At 46.7% G+C, this 23,297-nt stretch overlaps 1 protein-coding gene across 7 annotated transcripts in view; it reads right to left on the reverse strand.

Moving 5' to 3' along the window:
* The window catches only part of BCAS3 (BCAS3 microtubule associated cell migration factor), a 576,449-nt gene that overhangs the window by 53,674 nt on the left and 499,478 nt on the right, over positions 1–23,297 (reverse strand). For 2 of the 7 annotated variants that reach the window (XM_081218971.1, XM_081218974.1), the window contains exon 23: positions 14,302–14,730. The exons of 4 other annotated variants lie outside the window; for them this stretch is intronic. In XM_081218971.1, the coding sequence (XP_081075097.1) occupies positions 14,390–14,730 (341 nt within the window). In that variant the 3' untranslated portion in view covers positions 14,302–14,389. Of the gene's footprint in view, positions 1–14,301; positions 14,731–23,297 lie in introns of those variants that run through there. One more of the 7 variants, XM_081218973.1, reaches the window with a different exon arrangement.

Below are 23,297 nucleotides of genomic sequence, written 5' to 3' on the forward strand. Positions count from 1 at the left end.
TGCTGAGTACACACTGACAAGCCCACACGGGAAAGAAATGACAGAAATGGCACTGAAATGTGTTCCTTGTTCATGGTTTTCTTGACAGGAATTCCCCTTACATTTTCCCTTAGGAGTAAGAAGGGTTATATTAACTGGACCTTTTCTTTCTGCCAAGGTGGGCAGGCAGGGCATTCTAGAACAAAGGGAGAGGGGCATCTCACTGCTTTCCAACCCTCTTTCACCCCTAAGGAAATTTCAGAAGCTCCAGCGTGCGTTCCCCGTCACAAAGTGATTCAGAGAGTAGGATGTTCTGGAATGAAACAAGCCAATGGGATTGCCACATACCTTAAAAAGGGGCAATTTCTCTGGAGATCAGTAGGAACCTTTGAAAACTGACCAAAGAGCCCACCCCTCACTCCCAGCCTCCACCATTTCCACCCCTCCACCCCTTTGTCCTGAGGGTTCTAGGGGTTGCTACTGTTCCACGGATACTTCTCTTGCCTTTCAGAAAGACTGGAAGCTCCTAGAAGGCAGGATAAAGTCTTATAGGCTTCTCTCACCTCTACCACACCCAGCACCCATAGTAGGCTGTCAACAACAAACACGTGTGGAATACCTACTGTGTGCCTGACACCGTGGCTTCGTGTGACCCATCAGGGAGATGGCAGAATTGTTTCACCATGATTGTAGGATGTCAAAGCTAGCAGGGACCACTCAGCACCAGCTGCTGATCTTGCAAAAGAGGAAACCGAGGCCTAGAGAGGGAACGTCATCTGTCCCCGGTCACGCAATCAGCAGAGTGAGAGTGCTGGCCTTGCACTGTGCGTCCCCAAGGGTCCCTGTGCACATTAGGTGTCCCCTGGGTGCTCACCAGCATGTGTTGCTGATGGACGAGCAGGCAGGCTGGGGGACTCTCCTCGGGCCTGAGGTCTGAGAGGCTCTCAGGTCATCCACCCAGCCAACTGGCCACCGACTGGTACGTCTGCATCCCACACAAGGCCTTGTGCTGAGGGGAAGAGCCTGCTGCCCAGTGAACGAAGGCCCGCATCTGGGGGCCCGGGACAATTCAGGGATGAACACTGATCACAGCACATTCCTCCCAGCCTGTGAAAAGAAGCCAGAAATTTTGGGGACTTTCTTCATTGAATTGCAGGCTTTTCAACTTGGAAGAGACCCCAGGGCCTCTGGACTCAATTCTGTACTGCAATCGTTTGTTTCCTTGGCAATCTCTGCCCCTCCAGAGAAAGTTTCTTAAAGGCAGAGACTATCTTATTCACTCTTCTCCATTAGGCATCTCCAGTGCCTCAGGAGGGCTGATAAAAGGAAATTCTCAATAAAATGCTCATTAAACCGACACCCTGAATTTGATTAGCAGGAACAGAATCCTGGAAGAGCTGGCATTTGAGCACGGTCTTGCAGGATCCATAGCAAGTGCAGCTGAGTCACACAGGTAAGCCTCGAGAAGGAAAGTAAAGAGCCCTTCCCCCACCTCATCACCATCATCCAGAAGAGCTTGTTCCCAGCCAGTAGCTATTCCTGCCCCCTTACTTGTGTTCTCTTGGTAAAAGTCTTTACTGTTATTTCTGATTAGAAAAGTAATATATGTTAATTGCAAAATATATTAACTATAAAAAACCACGTAGAGTGAGAATTCCCTTTTCTTTAACTTCCCCAGATAGCTACTATTCACTGAGTTTTGTTTTTATGCTAGCAATAGAATTATATTATACACATTGCTTTTCAACTGCTTTTTTTAAATCTAAAAATGTTCTTTTCAATACCTACATGCTATTGCTATGATACGTACATACCAAAATTTACTGTTACCCCTGCCTCTATTGATTGACGGCGGTGTTACTTATTATTAGTTTTTCTTTGCTATTACAACAGTGCTTTTCCCTATACCTTAGCAATTTTACCTATATTTTTATAGAGTAAATTCCTAGAAGATAAATTACTGGATCAAAAAGAATGAATGATTAATATATAATGGTTACTACCAAACTGCCTTCTAGAAAGGGTTACCCAGTTTACACTCCACTGCCAGTGTCTGAACAAGCACTACAAGCATTAAATAAAGTCAATGCCTACCGCTGACCTGCTGTGAACTGAACCGCTGCCCTCACCTCTGCACAAGTCCTTGGTCAGTTCCCTCATTTTCTATGGGCTCCACTTCTTCACTGCTACACACTACACACTTGGCTGTCATCTAACTCTCAACACAGTCTCATCACACTTCTACAAAATCATGAACATTTACATTTATTATATTAATTTGTAAATGTCTCCTTGCCTCTCCAAATAGATCTGAGGACGCCTCAGGGGAGAGAGGTATCTATTCTACCTTTCTGTCATCTCCCTTCCCTCTCTCCCCATCCCTCTCTGAGGAAACACCTAGCCGAAACATCTCTTCTGTGCCGAAGACCCATAGATTCAACCCCACAGATGTGGAGTTTGCATCCTGACATCTCAGTGGAAACTCAACGTGTCCAAGCCGCCTTCTCCACATGACTGGCAACTCTCCGTGAATGAAGTGAATAGAGAAAAATAGGTCAGAAACCTGGGGACCACCTTCAACATCTCCTCCTCTCTCGCACCCATACTGATTCCATCACAAAGTCCTTTGATTGTACCTCCTAAATATCACTGGCATCTGTCCACTTCTGTTGGTTATTGATACCAACCTAATCTATTCCATCACCTCCTACTGGACTTCTGTAAAAGTCTGTCTTCCAGAGTGATCTTTTCAAATCTCAAATATGATCCTATCATTCTCTGCTGGAAATAGATTCCCCACTGCTTTTAGGATGAGACTAAAATCCTTCACAGGAGCAGCAAGTCCCCACAGCCTCACCCGTGCTATTCGCCGCCCCCTTCCTCCCCTTGGGCACTGAGCTGCAGCCACGCAGGCCCTCTTTCACCTTGACCACTCCCCTGACCTCTTGCACCCCTGCCCCCCTGGCTGACTTAACTCACCCCCTAGGGCTTAGCTTCAATGTGACTTCTCAGGAAAACTCTCCCCAATTAGCCCTTTCAGATGCTCTCATACCACGTGGAATTCTTCCTTCATAAGACTTCACACAATTTGTAATCATGTTTACTTGTGAGACTATTTGATTAATGTCTTTCCCCCTCCCTAGACCATAGACTCACAAGCCCCACTGTGTTCAAGCACAGTGCATGTAACAGTACCCACAGCAGCACTGAATAGCTATTTGATGGATGCTGAACTAACGAATGGCGGGTGCTCAGGAACGTATGACAACACGGTTTCTCAATTCTTTTCTGTCAAGGTTTCCTTGCTGGATATTTTAGCCAGACTCAATCACACACAGTGAGTCTTTTGGTGGGAGAAGCCTTCAGCACGACTGGTTCCCAGCTGACAGTCCCTAGGGATCACCCTATACTGTTTATCCTGCCCCGGAGACCAGCAGAAATGGAGACACTCTTTTCAAAAACACCTCCTTGAAAAACCCCAGCTTTGGAGAGCTGGCCCATCTCTCTCTCTCGCCAGTCAGGCCTGTTACTCCTGGAATCCAGCCAGTCATTTTTTGAAAAAGAACCCCTGTCACTTTAAGATTTGAGTCCCTTGCTTGGGCCATATATCAATGTTCCTCACTGCAGTGGCTCTGCGGCCTGCTGTTCAAATTTGTCCAATTAGACACAGCCCCATGGGGTGGAATTCAGTGTGAAATCTGCCTGCCACTGACCAACAATGAATTGGTGTGTAGCCCCTCTGCTTTGCAAAGCCTTTGGGGAGCACCAACACAGGTCTTCCCGGAGACAGCTCACCACCCCACAGGCAGTGCCCAGTGCCCTGAGGCTGAGGGTCACCCTTCCCACCCCAGCGGGGCCTGAGGACTGCACAGGGCAGGGCAGGGCGGCACGAGGCTGCCCAAGCAGGTTTGGGATGGGGTGGAGGTTGGGAGTCAGTTCCCAGAGATGTGAAAGGGTCAGGGCACTGCTGGTTCAGCTCAGAGGTCCTTGTCATGGTCGCTCTTCAAACAGCACAGAAACCAGGATTCTCTCGCTCCCTAAACGCGACTAAGCTACAGCCTGTGTCCTGTGCTGTGGGCCGCGGAGACACAGTCAAACACTCAAGCTCTCTGACCAGTAACTCAGCTGGCGACGGGAAGAGGGCCAGGCGCGTCTAAAGCACATGCAAAGTGCTCATGATGGGACCCTCGTGGAAATGGGTTTTAAGGAAAGAATTTTTAACCAAAACCCTCCTCTCTGATTTTTTAAAATGTTTTAAAATTTCTCCTCAAGAAGCTAAAACTTTTAGAAACTCATGAAATTCTTAGAACACTAGACTTCTGAACATGGAGAGACTTCAGAGGTCATCTAATCTACATCCTTATTTGATAAACTAGGCGACTGAGATGAGGGAGAGGAAGTGACATCATACAACATCCAAGGTCATATACAACCAGTCACTGGCAGGGCGGGAAGCCAGGCTGGTGACTCCAAGCGTGGCTCTTGCCTTCCTATTCAGTGCTGCCTTCCTTTCTGGGCTATTTCAGTTTGCTTTTTCACACATGGCCAACTCTGAGTCAGGACATACATAGATATACTAGAGTCAGGCTATGGTAGAACTGAGATTACTTACGGGTATCATACACAATATATAAACATATGTATTTATTATAAATACATATTTAATCCCAGTTCTAGTTTTCTCTGCATGATCAATTCACATAGGAGCCGTGGGCTTTGGTTTCATCAGTGTGTACAGGGAAGGAAGCTGGAGGCTGTAAGTACTCCAAGGTCTCCCATTCATTCATTCCTTCATTCACTGAAACATTTACTGAGTGCTTAGCATGTGTCGGGCACTGGGAACACAGAGGTAGAGAAAGGAGGAGTCCTGACAGGAAGAGAGAGCCACAAAAGTGCTCTAGCAGACGCTTGTGAGGAGTGCCCTGGGAACACAGAGGAAGGAGGCCTGAGCTGAAGCAGTGTGAGGATTCCAGCTGGAAGCTAGGGTGAGCATGATGAAGGGACCCCAAACACCTCACAGACACTGGCAGCTCGAATCCTGTCTCCCACCCAAGCTCTGACAGTGAGTTATCATTCTCCTCCAGGAAGAATGTACAAATGGGAAGGGAACAGGTAGTCTGGGAAAGAGGGGAAACAAAGAGGCAGCTAACCCGCACGGGGACCAGGGGGCCCAAGGAAAAGTAGGGCTGCCTTCTTCTGCCAGATAGCTTACAAGCAGTGGAGCACAGCAGATGGGCCGCCTGCTTCCTGGGGATTCTGCACCGTGGTGATGAATGGTCTCTGGGTCCTCGGAGGGAAGTGGGGGCTACTAAGGAAACAGAGACCCACCTTTTGACTGAGATGCCATATGGAGGAAGGAACTGGGGAGCGTGGTCACCATTCCCTCCCCCAGTTCACCCCCTCCACACACCTTCAAGTGTAATTTTAAGATTTTTTTTTTTGCCACGCCACGTGGCTTGTGGGATTTTAGTTCCCCAACCAGGGGTTGAACCCAGGCCCACGGCAGTGAAAGCACAGAGTCTTAACCACTGGACCGCCAGGGAATTACCTAAGATATTTCTTTTTTTTTTCCCTAAGATATTTCTGAAAGCACTTTACATTATCAACTAATTTTCTCCTTCAAACCAATCCTCAAGGTAGGAAGGATTCGTTTTATTGCTTCATTTTACAGAACAGAAAACCCAAGGCAGCTCAGGGCCATTCCTATGTCTATACAGCTTTCTAGGGAGTGTCAGAGCTGAGACTGGGACCCAGGGCTAGGACTCCCTGAGGCCAAATTCTCACTGCATTACTTATCTTCATGTTGTAGCAGACTGCTCCACATATATTCATATGTAACCAGTGAGATTTCATAGGAAAAAATAATCAGAATGGGTTATAAATGAGTCCTTCCCCCTGGGGAAGTTTGGGCTCTAGACAAAAGTCTTCTCATCTTTAAAAGACTCCCTTTTGTGAAATGAACAATCTGGCCCGTGGTCATCAGCTGTCTAAAAGACCGCTGGGTTACAGCGAATTTCCCCATGTGATGCTAAATCCATGTGATCATTATGCTTTTTCTTTTTCTTTCTTAATGCCTTTCTTTCTTTCTCTCTCTTTCTTTCTTTCTTTCTTCCTTCCTTTCTTCTTTCTTTCTTTCCCTCTCTCTCTCTTTTTTTCCTTCCTTCCTTCTTTCTTTCTTTTTTAAACCCACTGCTTAGCAGCTCAATCAAACTAACTGTGGTGCTTTCAAAAGGCATCAAAATAGCCACGACTCTCCCTGAGAAAAAAAGGAAGGCGCCTTGTTTTCAGGAAAAGATGTAAAGTCCTCACTCTAGAGTACTCAAACAGATATTCATTCCATGACAAATCCTCCCTTTCTCCCAGAGCCTTTTAAAAATTTTTTTATTTTAAAGAGAGACTTAAAAATATCAACACCAATAATGAGACTATATTCTCAGCTTACTTCTGGCCAAATTTTATTTTCAGCTTTGAGTAACTGGGAGTTCTTTATGGTCAAGGACAAAAAAACAAGAGGCTGGAAAGACCTCATTAAAGAGCTGAGCAACACAACTCACTTGTTCGAAATGAAGTGGAGGCCAGAGAGGGGGAGGAGAAAGGGAAGAAGAGTGGGAGGCACGGGGAGGCCATGCACTTGGCCAAGCCTCGGGCCTGAAGAAACGTCCCAGCTGAATCGTGGCTGAGTTACAAGCTCACTCCTAAGAGGATGGCGGAAGGCTTGCAGGGATGGGTATAACCCCAGGAGGCAGTCCTGGTCCTCACCAAGCGTGAGGAGAGGAAAGAATTCTTTCTGTTCCTATGAACTGCTCAGTTTGGCAGCGCCCCTAAAACAGAACGTTCCAGAGACTAGCGCCTTCCCTCAGAGTGAGACCCTTTCGTTTGAGTGGGCTTTACCATGAGCAAGGTGCCTTTACACACGAGCTCATTCATTTTTTTTACATATTGGAGTATCGTTGATGAACAGTGTTGTGTTAGTTTCAGCAAAGTGAATCAGTCATACATATGCATGTATCTATTCTTTTTCAAATTATTTTCCCATTTAGGTTATTACAGAATATTGAGCAGAGTTCCCTGTGCTGTACAGTAGGTCCTTGTTGGTTATCTAGTTTAAATATAGCCGTGTGTCAATCCCAAGCTCCCAGTCTAACTCTTCCCCGACCCCTTCCCCCCCCAGTAACCATAAGTTTGTTCTCTAACTCGACACATGAGCTCATTTCTGCCTCATCATTGTAACCTGAGGAAATAAGCGGGAATTCATGTTATCATCCATGTTTTACTGATGAAGAAACAAAGCTGAAACTTAGAGAGGTCAAATAACGTGCCTAAGGTCACACAGGCTGCAAAGCCTAAAATCCAGCCGTCCGGGGTTCTTCATGCTACTCTCTCTTGTCTCCCAACCAAATCACAGGCCAGAGTGGAGAACAGCAGGCCGGGTTGGTTCTCATAGTCTAGAGCGGCCACAAGGACAATTTGCTGGTCGTTCTTCCTAGGGCTTGCTCCAGCGTGAAGAACTTCTGATGACAAAGGCCCAAAATCCAGCCTAAGTGACGGCAGTGTGAGGTTCCCCCCCTAGTGGTCCACAAGGCTATCCAGATGCCCGTCAGGAGGACAGGGCTTCCTGGCCAAAGCCTCACACCGCCCTAGGCCAAATGGCCTCTTCTTGCGGGTCATCAGCCATGCACCATCACTGCGTTTGCTCATGTGTTTCCTCCTGGCCTAGGACCACAATGAAGCTCTTTGAAAATGGAGGTCAAGAGCTGCCCAAGAAGCCAAAGGATGGATGGGTACAGGGAGAGGAGGTGGGAGAGGAGGGGTGTGAGTCCATCTCTCTGTCAATTATTATTATTATTATTTTTGCGGTACGCGGGCCTCTCACTGTTGTGGCCTCTCCCGTTGTGGAGCACAGGCTCCGGACGCGCAGGCTCAGTGGCCATGGCTCATGGGCCCAGGCGCTCCGTGGCATGTGGGATCTTCCCGGACCAGGGCACGAACCCGTGTCCCCTGCAACGGCAGGCGGACTCTCAACCACTGCGCCACCAGGGAAGCCCTCTCAGTCAATTATAACCAGCATCTTGCTTCTTCTGCTACTGCTCTGTCCTTCCTTGGGTTAGTAAAGGGTGACCATTTAATTTCATGCCACATCTTTCCAAAGAACTGGATGCTACAAGGAACTGAGAGCCTACTTTAAACAAGTAAGCAAAAAAGGGAAATCAGAGATGTTTAGTTATGTTTGTAAAGCTCATAAGAAAACAAAGCTAGATTAAGGATTCAGAAGACTTGAATTCTAGTCTCTACGACTTACTAATTATATGATATGGGAAACTCTTAAATTCTTGAGGCCTCTTTTTAAAAAATCTGTAGTATGAACTGATAGCCATAATCCCTGCCTATATCACCACCTACTTTAAGGTTCATCTGGGATAAGGTATACGACAGCTATTTGTAAATGTTACAGTATTATACACCTGTGATGTATTATTATTTTGATTATGACTGAAGAGCTTATTACACATGTTTCAGGCAGATTGAAGAAGTCCTCTTTGCCTGTTAAGAAAACATATGAAACATCCAAAGCAAATATTAGAGAAAGTCTAATTATATCCTCTGGGTCCTGTCACTAAAGCAGGTGAATGTTTTGTGACTTAAGGAAAGTAAAAGAACTGCGCTGAAGAAAGAGCTTGCAGTCAAATACTCTCTTTCACCTGGGTCGCCTGGCTGAGAGTCCAGGGACAAGTGAGGAACCCAAGTCTTTTTTGGCTTGATGCGTAGCTCTCTAGGAAGAAACTGCTTGGTGCAGAAGAAAAAACTGGGTTTTAGAGTCAAAGCAACCTGAGTTCAAATTCCAGCTCTGCCGAAGTCTAGCCATGCACCTGGAGCAATTTATTTAACCTCTTTGGGCTTCAGTTGCTAACCTGAAAAATGGGGATGAGAATCTCTATTCGTGCAGAGTTGCCATAAGGATTTGGAATTATGTATGTAAAGTGACTGGCCTGTAGCAGATGTTCACTGCAAGTGATCTTATATCTTATACCTTATCTCCTTATCTCCTAAAATGTCATAAAATTCTAGTGACTCGCTGAAGTAGGTAGGTATGAGAGAAACAACGTAAAGACAATAGTATGGTAGCATGGAAAACCCAGGCTTTGAAGACCTGGGTTACTAGCTGTGAGGCCACGGGCAGGGAACAGCCCAAATGTCCTCACCTGTAACACAGGAAAAATACTGTACTGTCAATGTAAAGACTACAAGATACAAACTAGGAAAAACTCTAGAATGTCGAGCATATAATACGAGATAAATAAATATCAATTATAGGGCACAATTCATTTTCTCAATTTACCCCTTTTCAGTTCACTATGTCTGAACTTTCCCTGGGCAGGTATCATAACATATTACATGGACTTCTAAATTTCATTTGCTAATTGTTTCCCTAGACCTATACGGAAAAGCATATATGTACAAAAGTGGCCAATTTTTTTCCCTGGCCCACCACGTAGAAAATGTCTTGGTTTTCCCTTCTTTTGGCAAACATCTGGGGTCTTGGACTTAAAATAATGGATAGCTTTAGGACAACATGAGTGTAACAAGCATTTGAGGATGATTCTAGAGAGTAAACATCAGAGATATAGGTGTATCTTGTGTACCTCAGATGTTTTCCCGTCTCTCATTTCCTATTCCTCCTGTTGCCATCCTTGGCCTCTTGTGCTCTTGGACAGCATTACATACACCTTTGCTGCCATATCTGTTCTCATAAATCCAATCCAGAAATGCCTCTTGTCTCTCAATTCCCATCTTGCCTACTTATCATCTTATTAGAATCCATCTCCTTAGCTGGACCAGGTCTCATTTCTAGTATTCTTAGAAATATAGTAGTTGATGAATAAACGTAGGTTTATTTGCTATTTCTGTATTGGAAGAATGGAACTAAAGTCTAGAGAACCAGTAAAAATACACTTTTTCCTATGGAAAATTTCTCATAATAAATGCATAGAAAAAACAGACTTGTTTTCTGAAAACTATGAGTTCACGCTGAAAAAACACATTTGAAATCCACCTTCAAAGATACACACCACTTTTCATTTTAATGGAATTATGGCTATTAATCTGATTAACGGCTAACAGAGATAACAATACTGCACAAGAGAGGAAAAAGAAATTACTTTAGTCAATGTCAAAATGACAAGCCATCAAAAATTTGTGGTTTATTAAGGAAAAAAGAGGAGATCTCTTAAACAGACCTAGATGGCCTGGCAAACTTTTGAATTTAATCTTGTGATATACTGTAACAACAAAAGGCCTCTATAGCATATCAGGCAAATTTATAAGAATATGATCAATACATCTGACATATGATTTAATTATAATCTCTAGTGACAGAGACAATATGAAAACCTAGCATCAATATTCTGACAGTGGAATAAATAGATATAATTATTCCTCATACCAATCTCAGCAGAATTGTAAATTATCAGGCCAGACTGTAGATCTGAGTTCTAAGGTTTCCTTAATATGATAGAGTTTGATGTAGGGGGTGTCATATCACCAACATCATACCTTTTTATTAGAATGTAAGGGTCTCTGAGGATTTCAAGTTCAAACGGTCAGAACGACCCCAGGTTCTCTACATATTACTGGTATTCCCAGATCATGGCTTCCTACTGGGACATGCAGATGGGGGAGAATTCTGGGGAGGGAGGAAGGCCACTGGCAGGGGCAAGAAGCAGGAGTTGAGAATCACTGTGTACACTCTGAATCTTGGAATCTAGACTCAGAGGCAGGAGCCCTTACCCATCATTTCACGGAGCATGACAATGAGAACCAGAGAAGAGGATGGACTTGCTCAAGGTCACAAGGCCTCCTGGCAGGACCAGGTCCAAACCCAAGTTTCACGATGCACAGTACAAAGCTCTTTCTACGTCACCATGGGAGAGAAAGCAATTGCTGAGGTGGTCAGCTAGAACACGGCCAATATAGCCATGGCTATTATCATACCGACAGAAGGAATGCACTCTTCAGCGAGAGCCAAGACAAATTATAGTTAACATTTAACATTATGGGACCAACTTCAAAGGTGCTCCAGCTGGACTCTAATAATGGGAGATGAAACTGCTAACACTAGCAGAAAGTTGCAGGTGGACAACTTGGGCTGGAAATAGCGCACGTCCTTGGAGCAGGAGCGCTCGGCAGAAACCCCACACGAGGTTGCCGCCTCACCGCGGGGCGGGGAGAAATATGGGAATAACCTTTTGTCTGTTTGTGGTTCAAAATGTCATTAAGCCGTTCATTCCTCGTTAATGCTACAGGACACTTCGAAATGGCCGCACTTGCCGTTTGGGGGAGCAGGGCATGGCTGCTGATGGCAATGGGAAAGGGAGGTGGTGCTGCCCGGTGGGCGTCAAGAAAGACTACATTTTGCTCCAACTAGAGGAGAGGAGGAGAGGAGACAGCTGCTGCCTGCATGCCCCCAAGGAGTAGAGACTGGACACTGCAAACCCTGGAGCCCGAGAAGGGAGGTTCCAATGTAGAAAAGTCAGTAGTTCTGGCATCTCTACTCCTGCCTCAAAAAAGGGCAGAGTTCACCTGCAGAACCCACAGACAGTCTCTTAAATGAAGGGTTGATGCCACCTGGCAGGGAACCTGTCCATTCTTTTTCCAGCAGGTTCTAGCCCCTTCTAGCCAGGGGTTTGGTCCCCAGTGTGACGGTGGAAGGGGAGGACGGGAAGGGTGGGACGGAGCTCTGGCAGCGGAGGAGGTCTCTGCCCCAGCGTCCCGTACCTCCTGGGATGCCCAGAGCACAAACACTGCGCTTGCTGCCCCTCCACCACGTGGTCTGACTTGTCAGGCCTGCAGAGCCGTGTCGCTCAGGCCAACCTGGCACGTTCTACCTTGTTCCTCCCACCCTCAGATCTCACCCAGGTTCTTGGTCCAAGTCTGCCCTCAGGCGGGTGGAGGGGAAGAGATCGGCATCCGGCCCCCCATGGCAGGCTGTGCCTCTGCTGTAATAACTACGCTTCTGTTCCCTCCCTGAGGATGAGTCCCAGGGGTATCTGTGCACTGGATCCCTGCCCCGAGCAGCGTCAGCTGTCTAGGAGCAAGAAGGTGCCTTACCCTGCCAGCCACCATTCTCCCGCCCCACCTAGGAGAGTCTTGCTGGAGGCTCAACCTGCTAGAGGGCTCCACGGCCAGCTGTCCCTGTTCCTGCTACCAGCCCACCAGGTCAGGCCTAACTCTCAGCACGGGCCCACAAACGAGCAGGTGTTTGAGAAAGGCTGTTTGCTGATAAGGAAAATAACATCATCTGTAGATGAATGAATGAAAGCATAAAAGCATCTGACCTGGGCTTCCCTGGTGGCGCAGTGGTTGAGAGTCCGCCTGCCGATGCAGGGGACACGGGTTCGTGCCCCGGTCCGGGAGGATCCCACATGCCGCGGAGCGGCTGGGCCCGTGAGCCATGGCCGCTGAGCCTGCGCGTCCGGAGCCCGTGCTCCGCAGCGGGAGAGGCCACAACAGTGATAGCCCCGCTTAAAAAAAAAAAAAAAAAAAAAAAAAGCATCTGACCTATTAATTAGTCAGCGTTGCCCTTATGCTGTTTGATTACATCGTATTATATATGGCGTCCCTGGGTGGGCTCTGGGGAAGAGTCCCCTCTCTCAGTGGTCTATCGGCTTTGTCCTGAGGGTGAGGGTGGCAGGAAGATGTGGAGCCGAGGCTTCTTAAAAGCCTGGCAGTGGAACGTGCGTATCAGTTGAATACCTGGGAGGAAACAGCTAAATATAATATGATGGATAGAATACATACATATATTAAGTTTAGAGAGAAGAGACTACTCTTTGGAAACCTGCAATTTTCAGGAAAATAAAGCAGCGGAAGCAACTTTTCTACCTGCTGTACCCAGCTCAGACTTGCATAGGGAGTCTCCCTAAGTCTGATGGCACCTTCAGTGTCTGCTGTGAGGAAGGAATTTTGGTTCCCCCAGCAGCAGTTCCACGGAAGGACTGGCCACGGCCGGAGTTTGCTTCTTACACCAGCCGATCGAATGCACGAGGAATTCCTTAGGGGAAAACAGCTAAACATAATTTAGGTTGAAACTGTTAATTCAATAAACCCAAATGGCAGGAATTGGTGGCTATTACCCTGAGGAATCGAGCACAGCATGCCAAGTCTTGCTGGTGAGCGTGAGTAGGCGTCGGGCTCGAGAAGAGGGCCACGCCATTCAGAGGGCCTGGGTTTCTTTTCTGAAGAATCTGCCTCTTCTTTCTATTTATTTCCTCTCCCTCCCTCCCTCCCTCCCTCCCTCCCTCTCTCCTTCCTTTATGTCTTGGATCAAACACGAAGTATAGACACAGCTCCATGACCCTATCTTTGTTGCTCTAAGAATGACACCTTAGGCTCCCCTCCCGAACAGCTCCCACTCGGTACACATGTGCTGAGTTCCTGCTGTAGATCAGACATGATCCTAAGCACCAGAGAATCCCAGATGGCAAGGTTAAGTCCCACCCCTGAAGAAGCGCAGGAACAGGCGAGGGCGGACGATGGAGGTAGAGGAGAGACATTGGCCGTGGGAACCACTGAGCTTACTGAGGGGTGAAGGACAAGGCCGTGCAAAGGCGCTGCCACTTGAGGGGGCTCCTGAAGGAGGAGCAGGTGGCATCTGGCAGATGGGAGGGAAGAGGAGGTGAGGCGAGGGGACATCCCAGGGACCGGCCGGAGCAGAGGGGGTCAGGGAACGACAAGCCATCTGGCCTGCTCCGAATCCAGGTCCCACGTGGGCGAGGAGTTAGGGGTGTGGGTGGAGAGACTCGAGGTCAGAGAGGATCGCTGGAGCTCACTGGCCTGTAATCCTGGGGCTGTTATTGACCAGCGACACTGTGCCGCCTCTTCCATGGGCTTCTCTGCTCTGAGGTGAGAGGCTGCGGGTCAGGTTCGCAGCTGCTCTTCAGGCTCTCCTGGGCCTCGGGACAGGGAGTGCAGGCTGAGCTGGGCGGGGTGCAGGCGGGCACGCGCCATCGGAATGTTTGGGAGAGGAGTAAAGGCGTTTTCTAAGCAAACAGTTGCTCAGATGGGTCAAGGGGAGCTCCAGCGTCAGACAAATGCGGTGCTTTGCTAAGAGCATTCAGATCTGGAATTCCCTCTGGTGGCTGAAATCAACGTCTCTAACAAAGGCAACCTGGACAAGCCCGATCTGTAAAGAGCATTATCCACTCCCTGGGTACGATTTATTGGCCCTGAATATCAGGCTAGCGAGCCGAAATAATTAAACATCAGGCCAGCTGTTTTAGGCGATTAGGTAACATGTTTCATTTAGGAGACCACACAACAGAGAGGAGAGAATGGAGAGATAAGACCTGCGTTTTGATTTACGGAGTCTCTGCTGCAGATAAAGTCCAGCTTTTTGGAATCCTTCAGGCAATTACTATTTCAGGTTTGGCAAGAAATGGAGGCTGAAAGTAACTATTGGGCTTGTCTTGGCAAGGCTCAAAGTCACTGTAGTTGTACGGTTGTCCCGGGCAGCGGCGGAGGGGAAGGTCAGTGGCAAGAGGAAGCCAGGAACCGTAGGGCCATTAGGAGGGCTGTTGCAGGCTGGGAGCTCAGGGGAGGCCAAATCTAGCCTCCCACAACACGTTCTTAGAGAGGGAATGTGGTCAGATGGAGAAGGCCCAGCCCTGCTAGTCGGGATCCTGTGGTTCCCTCTCTGGCATCTGTTCTTGTCAGTTCTGTGGGCACTGCTTACACTCCCTGCCTTAGCATCCTTTCCTGTAAAAGAAGAGGAGGGCTGAGCACACTTGTGTTTCGGGGGGGGGAGAAGGAAAGAAATGTGACTGGCAGGTTGCCCAGTGGTGCTGGCTTGGGACACTTGGAGGGGGAGGGGCGGGGGTGGATACAGACATCAGAAGACCTAGACTTTAATCTCCTCTCTACCCCTCACCTCGCTGGCAAAGAGACTTTGCTCAAGTCACTTCCCCTGTCTGGGCCTCGGTTTCAACAGCATTAAGCCCAGGAGCTGGATTCGACCAGATGATCACTAACGACACTCCTTGTTCTCACAGCCTCCTCTTCTAAGACGCCAAAGAAGATAAATGGCTGGGCTGAAGGCATGCAAGTTTTTCTCTGAATGGAAAAGAGAAAAGGCCTGTGTGCTCCAGCTGACGTTCCCCACAAAATCCTGGAGCCAACGCTAAGTATGGGGCGGGGAGCGCGGGGCCGTCTGAGGAGACAGTGGGCGCGCGTGTGGTCACTGGCGACACTGGACTGAAACGTCTCTTGCGCGAGCTCTTCCACTTAATTGGGAGCTTGCCTTTCCAGTTGTATATTTTTATCCTGCACCCTGGAACCCAAACCATGAGGTCTGCTGCCAAAGGCTGCTTCTTGTTTAATCGTTAACTGCCTCGGCCCCGCCGAGCTCTACCCGAGCCGGAAAGGCCGCCTCCAGAGGCCGCACCTCCTCGGCAGGCGGGACTCGAGGGAGGATGCGGCGCTGGACCAGAATCCCAGCTCCTGTCCTGCAGCTCTGGAAGCGAACCCCCTACACTGTCTGGCCCACACAAATCCCAGTTCAGCTGGGCCTCTCCTGTGGGGTTATTCTGGTAACAAAATGCTGGAGATCAGCAATTCTTTTCTACTCTTACCCACTCTCAGCAAGGAGCCAACTGGGCTATTCCTTAGGCTCCACTTTCCGCGTCTGAAATGTGGTTGAAAACTAATATTCCAGATGTTTCCTCATATTTTAAGTGGAACCACAGATTACGCTTCCTGCAGGAAGGCAGTGTGGCACACTGCAAGGAGGACAGTCTGTGGAGTCAGACAGGCATCGGAATTGGGGCTCTGGCCTTCAGAGCTGTGTGGCCCTGAGAACCTCTCGATTCTCTGAACCTCGGTTTCCTCTCAATATGGAAATAACAGGATTCCTGTCGACTCGGTGGCAACCTCCATGAGCACAAAGGCTTGTCTGATTTGTTCATCATTACGTAGTCTATGCCTCACACACAGTAGGTTTCTCGATTGGTACGTAGAAAGTCTGTGATTAAAAACCTCACAGGATTTTGAGGAACCCAACAAGATTAAAGATAGAAGTGCCTAACCTAGTACCTGGGCTTGGAAAGTGCTTATTCACTAGTCTGCAGTGCCTGGAGACATATTCCTTCTACTGAGTGAAGTGGGTGCTCAGAGAAGAAGACAAGTCCTTGGTTTTGCTCATCGAAGTAATGAAGAGGCCACCTTCCCTTGTGGGAGAAAAGACAGGCACTTAGAAGCCCGTAGATTTGGGGATCTTTTGCTAAAGTTCACCCTCTGGCCATGGAAAAAGGAGCCAATCTGATGCAAAGCCACTGATGTCACGGATGGCGGTAGGAAGGCTTCGGTAATACCAATGGCTTCCTGGCCTTAGGGTCTTCCAAGGAGATTCACACAGGCATGGAAACCAGATTTTCAAGGGCCCTGGGAACACTAGACTATTGTTTCAGGACAGAAACAACTCAGAACAAAATGATGAGTGGGATTTTCCTTGCATTGGCCACAATACATATGTTTGTTCAAGAAAAAAAAGTTGGAGTGAGAAGACATGAACGTCTGCTGCTAAAGAAAAGCCTGTTTGTGCCAGCCACAGTGGTGAGATTGTTCAGGGAGTTCATCTTGAAAGTCCAATTACCCCAACAGCATGGCCAAGGTCAGTGCCATTTTGGGGTGTGGCAACACTCCAGCCTCTTCAGTACCAGATGTGAATTACACAGGGTATCTGCCTTCTGGGAGAACTGGCATCCGCTAGACGGTCCAGCCCATCTGGCTGATACCACGGTTCTCCTTGCTCCATTCTGTTTCCTTGGACAGACCTGTCTAATGGATATGCCACAGATTCTGTAACATGTAGGATCCTGGACTGGGATTTGGAGCCACTGTTCCTAGGGGGTAAATCAGGGAGAACTCTCCCAAGGGCCAGCACCTCTTAATGACGACCCAGGGCTCACATTTAAGGAACAAGAGATCAAAAGATCCTCCAGGGCTTCCCTGTGGCGCAGTGGTTGAGAGTCCGCCTGCCGATTCAGGGGACACGGGTTCGTGCCCCGGTCCGGGAAGATCCCACATGCGGTGGAGTGGCTGGGCCCATGAGCCATGGCCGCTGAGCCTGCGCGTCCGGAGACTGTGCTCCGCAAAGGAGAGGCCACAACAGTGAGAGGCCCGCGTACCGCAAAAAAAAAAAAAAAAAAAAATCCTCCAGCTTCATTTCTAACTGCCAGAAACCACATCAGTTTGGAGAAGTACAAGTCTCAGGAGGCTGAGATGTGAAATGACCTATTTGCCCTAACAGTTGACTTAAAAATGTATCTTTTCAATACAGGATGCCAAGTTCCCTTCTGCCCTATATTTCAGGGGGATTTAAAAGCAACAATTTACCTACTAATTCTTCAAGCAGCCTAGGAATTAGTATACAGTGACTCCTTCAAATAGTGGATAATGTGTCCTCATGTGGTTTTAAAAAACAAATATCTAAAATTTTCACAGACAAACAGTTTGAATAGAGATCTCAAATTTGATCACTGAAGAATGTAATTCCATCAACCAGAGGAAGATCCGATCTTAGAGAGGCGCCACCACATAGAATCTCCAATCTCTGAGGGGTTAGTTATAAAATTTCCCCAAAGAAAGTTAATTTTAAATCAATGTCATAAGATAAATCTGTATGTGCTGATATGGAAAGCAAGTTAGGCTCTCTGTATAGTAGGAGCTTAAAGAAGAAAAAAAGGATAGGTATACATATATCACATTTATATATATTCACACAAAATATGTGAAAATAGTAATAACAGCTAATAATTATATACAGCATTTACTGTCAGGCAGTATTTTCTGTGTGGTGGGCAGGCAGTATTTTAAGTGTTGTACACGTATTAACTCACTGAGTCCTCACAACAACCCTCGGATGTAGGTATATTATTTTATGGATGAAGAAATGAGGCACAGAGAGGCTAAGTAACTTGCCCAAGGTGACACAGCTAGTAAGAGGGAGAGCTGGGAACCGAAGTCAGAGCAGACTGCTCCAGAGCCCATGTTCTAATCCACTGAACTGCCACCAACGTCCTGGAAGATCCTCAGAAGCCATCTGGAACACAGCCTTCCCTCTTCTGCATTCGACCTTCCTGCCAAGCTGCCTCCCCAAACACACACAGGTCAACAGATTGGGAGTCCTTTTTCTCTCACAATATTTGCCACGAGAATGACCTGTTTATACAGAACAAGACGGGGAGCTCTTGGAGGGCAGGGCCTGGAGGCAGGATCCTCATCATGTCTATCACACCTCTAATTTTTTGTTCATAGCTTGGCTCGGCACCTGGGCTCAGGGGAAATACTGGTTTCTGAGAGATGGTTCACGTGTGGGCCAACGAGAGAGATTTGGGAGTTCTTGCAATGGTCTCATTTCTGATTATTCAAAAGGCCCATCAAAACAGGGATGGGTGAGTGGGTCAAAGAGACGGGAGCCCATATACTTATATGCGTAACAGGGAAGAAGGGTTGGAAATCTGGAAGCTGGGAGAAGGAAGAAGTGTGATCTCTTTTGGTCCATCCACCCGGCAAACCTCTGGCAATCCCCACTGATAACTGAGAACCAGGACCATGTTCATTAACCCCTGAATTCTTATGTCTATTAGTATGAACCATATGGACGGCAATGACTAATTCCCACCACATGGCTGGGATTCGGCTTCCTTATTAAGGAAACACAAGGTGGTAGCCTAAATGCTGTAGGTTTTTATAAGGAAAACTGCATTAAACATAAGCCTTTCCTTTAATTTTATACCTTCGTCTTGAACCACCAACGTTCTCACTTGCCAGTGTTCACGGCTTCCTTTTACAAATTGCCATTTGACCTCATGAGCTGCTTCTTACAAGGGCATGTAGATACATGGGAGCCTCCTGGTCTCCCTCTTGTCATCCTGTTCTTCCTCCTTAACCCATGAACCCATAAACAGGCCACCGCTTTCCCAGAGAAGCTACTTCACAATCCAAAAGCGCCTGGGTCACCTCTCCAGCTCCAGATGTTGCTCAGTGTGTCTCACATATGGGTTTTCCTTGGGAAGAAGGATGCAGCTCAGGGAGAGGAGGCGACGCCTATCTGAGATGGGACTCGTTCTTTCTCAGGGAGAACAGACACATGAAAATTTCTTTCATGCTATGATGAAGCTGGGATGCAGAGGGGTCATTGAGGCAGGGAGGGGTCGGGGCCACACTGGCCACGCCACGGCCCATCTGACACCCACTTTGGGTCCACTGATGCCCCTGTAAGTGGCTCCCTGCTATGTCTCCTACAAAAGGGCCATTTGGAGAGTAATGCTCTAGAGTGTAGTACCCCCGGGTTCTCCCCACACCAGTTCCCTCAAAAAATTTCTACTACCTCTCCCTAATCCCTCATTATCAGAGGATGAATGGGGAGGAAAAGTGAGGCTCTGGATAGCTCGTCCATCTTGAAAAATTTGAGATGTTTGCAAATCGGTGGAGAATTATCTAATTCCCCTATAAACATTCTCACACAGGCTAAGGTTCTTTTTTTTTTTCCCCCTATTACTAAACCCAGGGCTAAAAGGAACATTACTCCTTGTAGGAGAAAAAAATTAACCCTTGTCTGGGGCAAAAGCATCATGGAATCCAAAAGGAAACAGGATTCCATGCTTAAAACACTCAGAGGACGGGCCAGATAGGTCCTCAGCATCTCTGCTGGAGGAGTCCACGTGGCCGGATGGAGGGGACACATATAATAACTCCCCCAACCTACTCATACTTTGGTACATAAACTTTATAAGTACAATGTTGCCAGATTCCGGTGCATAAAAAAGTAGCTGAAAAAACTTAAACCATAAATAATGCCAAGTAATAAAGGAGGTGAATGTTTCTGTTATTAGATTCTTTCATTGTATAAATCTGTTTAATAAGCTGGCTAGGAATCACTGATAGAAAACAGACTCAGTATGGTGTTACAGACCAACCCGTTCCAAAAGGCCAGCATGGGAACTCGTGCCAAGTTATATTTTTCTGTCCTTAACCAATGCAACTTAAAACGTAATTGTTGTTTCCTTGTTCAAAAATGGAAAATGTCTTATGAGGCTGTGTTTGAGGGAGCAGATGGTATGCATGCGTTGTGTCACACAGAGCTGCTCCCTCCCTCTCTCCCTCCCCCCCACCCTGAATAGTCAGCATTTGAAGGCACTTTACCGTATTTATAGATCGTGCTGCCTTTTGTCTTACTCACGGAGAGGGACTGGGGTCTGTGTATAACTCCTACTTTTTAGAGTCCTATTTCTCAACATTTATATGTGTGTGTTTAGAAAAATCTCTCCAAATATCCTCCTTTTGACCCAAGAACCATGGCAACCACTTTGGCTAAAGAAATTCACTGAACACTGAAGGGGGTGGGATGGGATGGGGGTGGTGGATAGAATGGAGGTCTCTGAGGTCACATTCATCTTCCAACACGATGGTTTCTAACGGCTTGATGTTTTTCTGGGGTTGGTTACTATCATCGTGATGGGCTGTAAAAGGAAATGTTATAAACTAGCTGAGGGCTTGAGGAGAAATGTTTGCCAAATGGCATAGACGACAACACCGGGAGTCCCCACACACTCAGCCACGTTCACAGGGCTTGGTCACTTGTACCCCCTCCACCGCTGGTCTGTCTACTTTCTGACCCTCATTCCCAGGTCCCTTTTCAGGAGGCCCACACGCAGCTAACTAGATAAAACAGAAGGTAATTGGATGAAAGAGGTATTTATCTGCCCCACTTAATTAGTGTTTGGAAAATTTAAGTCTCAACAGTATAAAGGTACATCATTTGAAGATGCTCATAAAACTGTGTTACATTTGTAACTCTGTATCGGATGTTTTGCTGTTAATTTCGCACAGGTCATATGGAAGTGCCTAAAAAAGGTGTTCCCTGCAGTTAGTTAAAAGTTAGAATTAAACACTTTTAATTTGGTTATTTCCCAATGAGTTGCCATTACGTTCTTCGTCAGGAATGTAACTCCTTCTAGAACACTGTTTACGTGGGAAACAGTAATTCAGTGTAGGGCACTCGGACTCGACATTAGCTGAGCCTTCCGTGTAGTTTCTGGGATTTATTTAGTTCTTTTTGTTCTGAATCCTATTTGGTGGTGGTGGTGGTGGGGCAGCAAATCCCTTTGAGGAAGATTGGGATTATTGCTGTTTTACACAGGTAGATGCCAAACACAGAAAATAAAGTTGAAAGGGGCCACTCAGTAATGTACAACACGACAACTATAGTTAACAATGCTGTATTGTGTATTTGAAAGTTGATGGAAGAGTAGACCTTAAGAGTTCTCATACAAGAAAAAAAAATTGTAACTATGTGAGGTGATGGATGTTAACGCGTATCAAATCTTTATGTTGTACACCTTAAACTTATACAGTGTCAAGTGTCAATTATATTGCAATAAAACTGGAAAAAAATGAAAGGGGCTGCTCACATGTTGGCTAGAGGCTGAAGAAAGATAATTCCATGCTTATTATGCTTACAGTGTGGGAAATGCAATGGGAAAAAGAAAGAGTGGGTTCGATGCTCCTCTGAGATTATTCTCAAAGAACTTGAGTCAAACTCTAGTAAATGCTAGTGACAGTAAGGGAAAAATGGGGAAAATGACAGGTAGTATTCACTGTCCTCCAAAGAGCAAACTACAAACTGACAGAAACATTTCCTTCTGGGAATAGTCCCAGAGGAATTACGTGGCTGAGGAAGACTGGCGTATACTCTTCAGACAGATGGGAACCAACATTAGGTGCCAACCCAAGCCCAACAGTAGGCTGGGCTCTTAGCTTCATCCCTCCTTTTCTAATTCTGTGGCTTATGGGGAAGAAAAACCACAAGGACTCAGCAGAAATGACTCTCTGACGAACACTGTCAGACCTTTGAGAAAATCACAGAAGCTGAGGAAACTGGCCCAGAAGCTCTGATGCCAAATTGGCCAAGAGACCCAGAGCTGTTCCTAGAAAGATCTGATGCCAGGAAATAGCAGACTTAGAAATAACCATTCTACTTAAGCCTGGGGAAAAATCCAAAGTTCCATTACGGAACGATTAATAAAAGTGAAGATCTATGGGCTTATTTTCCAAGAAATGTTTTAAAGAAAAGAGCTTCTTGAATTATCTTTGAAAATTAATACTTGGTGATACTGATTATGTTCTACTTCTCAAGGTGAGTTTTGTTTTCATTTGAAGACAAAGCAAAGCCTGCTCATCTCTAATAGCTAAATATAAGGCTGAAGTCTGGCTCCTATATAGTTATAACCAAACCACTATTACAGTGCCAAAGTGTCCACAAGGACGTTAAAAAAGCACATCCAACAACAGAAAGTTCCATGTATACGTTAACCTCATGGGATCTTTACAACTCAGGGGCAGAGACTCTAAGGGTTCTGTCCAAGATCACACAGCTCCCAAGAAGAGAAACCAGGACCAGGACTCGAGTGTACCTCCTTTCTTATACCACACTGCTTTCCCACGTATAGAATTTGGGGCTTTATAATGCTCTCACCAACTGTTTGAAAACTGGAAACGCATACTAGGGTGTTTGAATCAAAAGCCACCCACTGACGTGGACTTGGAAGTTCAGCCTCAGGGCCAAGTTAAGTGAAACAAGAGAAAACGCACATAGAGCTCAGAGACTATGGCATTCTCATTACACAACAACCTCTGTCTGGCGGGAGTGAGACAGGGAAAGTAACAACAAAGGCAGCCTTCGTCATTGATCACCTACTATGTGCTAGGGACTCTTCGAAGCATATAACATATTTTTACTCACTTAATCCTTATTGCAATTCAGTGTGTATGCATGTTCAACAGAGGAGGCGAGGGTTTAAGGAACTTGTTCAATTTTCCACTGTTACGTGGCAAACAATGGATTTGAACCCAGGCTTGTCAATCTTTCAGAGACCATGCCGTTTCTAGAATGCCAGGCTTTTTTTCTGGTTGGGCTCAGCACTGCTTTTGGCTCACGGCCCCACTTCACGGTGTGTGACTGGCGCTCCACTGCATTCTCCATTCCTCACTCTATAGTGAGTGCAAAGGCAAGTGTTAACCCAACTGAGCAGCCGAGTCAGAGTTCAACGGGTTCGTCATTTTCCTGGGATTATCTGGCAACCCCAAGAGATGCCTCCTCATTCACTAAGGCCAGTATCCCATCTGTAGAGGAGTAGGGCTCTATAAAAATGGCCATCCTCCTAAGAAAGGTCACACATACCTGTCACTTTGATCCTAACGTGAATAAAAACTTTAGAAAAGGATTGGGAAGGAAAACGGAGAGAATTTGAGGGTATTAAGCAATT

Source organism: Mesoplodon bidens (genome assembly GCF_964165515.1).
Source record: "Mesoplodon bidens genome assembly, chromosome: 19".
In the NCBI taxonomy this organism is placed as follows: domain Eukaryota; kingdom Metazoa; phylum Chordata; class Mammalia; order Artiodactyla; family Ziphiidae; genus Mesoplodon; species Mesoplodon bidens.